Source organism: Perkinsus marinus (assembly GCF_000006405.1).
Source record: "Perkinsus marinus ATCC 50983 genomic scaffold scf_1104296952298, whole genome shotgun sequence".
Classification (NCBI taxonomy): Eukaryota; Perkinsozoa; order Perkinsida; family Perkinsidae; genus Perkinsus; species Perkinsus marinus.
Window position 1 is genome coordinate 136,365 of NW_003208915.1, and position 3,992 is coordinate 140,356.

General features: G+C 38.9%; 1 protein-coding gene across 1 annotated transcript in view; it reads left to right on the forward strand.

Annotated features, from left to right (window-relative positions):
* Positions 1-3,777: 3,777 nt before the first annotated feature.
* The window catches only part of Pmar_PMAR009986 (membrane protein, putative), a gene marked incomplete at its 5' end in the record, with an annotated part of 1,830 nt that continues 1,615 nt past the window's right edge, over positions 3,778-3,992 (forward strand). The window contains one exon of the mRNA XM_002777132.1: positions 3,778-3,801. Within this exon, the coding sequence (XP_002777178.1) occupies positions 3,778-3,801 (24 nt within the window). The remainder of the gene's footprint in view (positions 3,802-3,992) is intronic.

Consider the following 3,992-nt stretch of genomic DNA (forward strand, 5'->3'; position numbering starts at 1 on the left):
TGTGAAAAAAAACCAAGTCGGGCTGCGCGTGTATGACAATAACAATACGAGTCAAATTTTAATCCCATAACAATATCATCAAAGACACTATAATCAATACAATGGAGTTTCACGACCCGTTTTACGTGAAGTGGCGTCGTAAAACTCGGTGAAAAACGCGATATTCGCGGATTCCTGTAGTAGTCGTGAAATATGTTTTTCACTACTGTTTTTCATATCACGGGTGAAACTCCAATGTTACACTGTTGGAGTACATATGTTCACTTTCCTCAGCTGAGCTCAGGAGTTTTTATATACGAATTATGGTAGAATTGTTCGAAAAACCAACAAGAATTTACCAAAATTTTAATCATATTGTCACCGACAAATGTAGTTGATCATGTCCGTAATTTCCCACACTACAATGCTCGAAAATCAATCACATATATAAACCACGTCATATAGCATAAAATCATAATATTATGTTATCATAAAATTTTCGGTTTTCAAACGGAGAGAAATAACAAAGTTGTCCTTCAACACAATTTCCCAATTTCAAGTCAACGACAGAATTGAGAGAAAAATTAAATTATTTTTTCGTAAAACGAAAAAAGTCTCAAACAGAATGCAAACTCAAATTTGCAGAAAGCAAAGTTCAATTTCGTGGGTTAATTTCATTTTTTAAATTCTTTTTTTCACTCGTTGTATTTGAGAGTAAAAATATAGTAGTCGCATTCAGTTTAGTTCAGCAGAGTTTCGCCCTAGTGATATAAAATTCACTTGTGAAAAATATATTTCACGACTACTGCATAGCGCCAGTATCGCATTTTTCGCAGAGTATTACGCCACTTCACGTAAAACGGGTGAAACTCCAGTGAGCAACACGAATTTGTCATACACACTGGAGTTCCACCCGTGATATGAAAAACGCATTTTACGACTACTGCATATCACCGCGAATTTCGCATTTTTCACCGAGTTTTACACCACTTCACGAGAAACGGTTGAAACTTCAATGCTTCCCCACAGTGTTGAAAACCCCAACAGAGACTTTCCTCACTTGCCACGTTGCTCCAGCATGCCATCACCAGATCGCTGGTACATCAGTCGAAAATTGATAAGTAAATCCACGATAAAAATAATATCAACCAACAATGTGATGACCTGCACAACTAGGGGATGAACGCTGGCCGAATCTAATCAGAGAATCATCCAGGAACCTACAATGGAGTTTCACCCGTTTTACGTGAAGGTGCAAAACGCGATTTTCGCGGCGATATGCAGTAGTAGTGGAATGTGTTTTTCACTAGTGTTTTTCCTATGAATAGGGTGAAACTCCACTGTTCCTCAGGCAGAACTCATTTTGAATTTGTCACGTTCTTCAATCAGTTTCCCATGTAAATGTGTATGTGAGTTTAAGATCCAACGCCTACTACGACGGCACGGCTTAGTCAGACTCGCATCGATGCGCATCAGCTCACGAAGGGTCAACAGTTTTAGCCTTTTTATTGTCTACTTTCATTATGTAAATGTGATCACATTAGGAAAATCATTTTCCCCAAACCCTGATGACGTTATTTCTCAAAGCTAAATGCGTCGTTGAGTCGAAGTGAACTGACCTCCCAGAAAATTCTCGAATCGCCAACTGTGAGAAAACATAACCTAAACGTCTCTAACGTTGCAGTGTACATCTGAAAAAAAATAAACAAATCGATGATTGATTCAACATGTATTGGTTTTACTCAGCCTTATATCAGTTACTGCAGAAGTTCATATAAGATTTCGGGAGGAAAAGTTCAGAAACCGACGAGAATTTTCCCAAATTTTTCCGTAATTTTCATATTCTCACCGATGCATATAGATGGCCATGCGCGTACTTTCTCATGCATCACCCATTTTTTCTATTTTCCTTCTCTGTTGATATTATACAATAACAACTAATACTAGATTAACTTCGATGAAGTTTTACCCGAGATATGAAAAACACTAGTGAAAAATTATTTCACATTTTTCTTCGCAAAAAACAATAAATCAAATAAAATCAAATCAAACGGTTAAATAGCGTATCCCATGATACATTTGAGAGCAACACTCATCAATACCAGACGCACACACAATCGTCATCGCTGAGTAGTCTTGTGATTGCCAAGTTGCGTTTGAATGCGTTCGCGTTCGCGGAAAACAATAATGTCATCGATCATGGAAACATATACTTCTTATAATTTAGCGCTGTGATATCACGTCACTTAGCGCTAAATCGATGAAACTCCAATAAACTAATCTTTACAAAACTTCGGACAGAAGTTTTCAAAAACCGACAAGAGCTTCCTCATATTTTCAACAACAAATGTAGTTCACCATGTGCGTATTTTCTCATATTCAACTGAGTTCTCTGATTTTCTGTCGCTGTTCATAATATATTCCACTACCCCTCAAAAGAGGGCAAGGGCAGTTCGGCGACATCCGTGTGAGAAAATATGCAACTAATCAATTAAATGTGTTACCGAAAATATGAAAATTCTCAGAAAATTTCTGCTGTTTTTTGGGCAATTCTATAATCAGTGAGGAAACTCTTGAGCTCAGTTGAGGGAAAGCCAACATATATTCCAACACAACGGTACTCACCAGAGCTGTGAAAATCAGAGGAATCCATCCTCGAATATACCACTTCCTTTCAGGCGACCTAAAACGAATCTTTATTGTCACCATTATGAGTTCATCGCTACAGAATAGGTAGCCACGGCATGCAGTCGTTTTGAGAGTGAAGACCTCTACTCAACGAACCACAACAAGTTCGAGCTCTCGAGGGAATCGCTGGTGATGTCGACGCGTTTCCATGATCATCCGAGCCAGGCCTGAGCCTTCTCACAGTGCCGCATACAGGTTGTGATAGATGCCCTACGTTGTTGCAATTTCATCTTCATCCTCACGTGGGGAAGGCTCTATCAAGAAGCGCTCGACCGTACGAGCACTAAGGAGTTAATACAGTGACGAATTGGTAAATTTTTTACTCGATTTTTCTTTTCCGACGTCGACGATTTTTCAATGCGACTTTCGCCTGCCTAACTGTTCGATTCACGTCGGAGGTCCGCCTGACCTGTGATGAAAGAATCACATCTAGTGTTTAATACGGCGAGAAATTCAACAACATGTATACCTCAGTATTACACACATAATATGTTTCTATGGTAAAACCGCGACTATGGCATACAATCCACTACTGTCATCATCATCGTGAATCAAGTTTCAATGCGAATTGAAGTTTCTGAGAAACGGTAAGGGCTATATAATGGAGTTTCACCCGTTTTACGTGAAGTGGCGTCGTAAAACTCCGTGAAAAACGCGCTATTTGCGCCTTGCAATAGTCGTGAAATATGTTTTCACTAGTGTTTCTCATATCACTAGGGTGAAGAAACTCCAATGCTGTTTTTAACTCGTTGAGAAACGCATCTAGTGTTTGATGTTATGAACGACTCAATACCACACATTCATCAGCATTGCAATACACTGCTGGTATGAGCTGTTGAGATTTACGGTATTAACCGAAACTTCGCTACTAGCGAAGTCTCGGTTAATCGCTAATGCTTATTTGCGATTATACTTAATCGTCATATTCGGTTAATGCGAATCGCTAATACTATCACATTCACTTTCATCGTAATCTACTACTAGAGTTCCACCCTAGTGATATGAAAAACACTACTGAAAAACACACTTCGCAGAGTATCACGCCATTTCACGTAAAACGGATGAAACTCCACTATTATCACCTCCAACTTTACTGTGAATCGAATCGCTATGCAATTCGGAAATTTTTTCAACGTGAGCGCGACTATCGTTATGAAATGTTGCTTTCAAATAGTTGTCATCATATTTATACTACTGGAAATTAACAGGCTAATTTTAAGACTGTTTTCATCGCGCACATAACCGTTTATTTCGACATCGCAACGGTATAGTGCAGAAATAACAACAACATTTTTTTACTCACATTCGTTGTCACCACCGGGGGC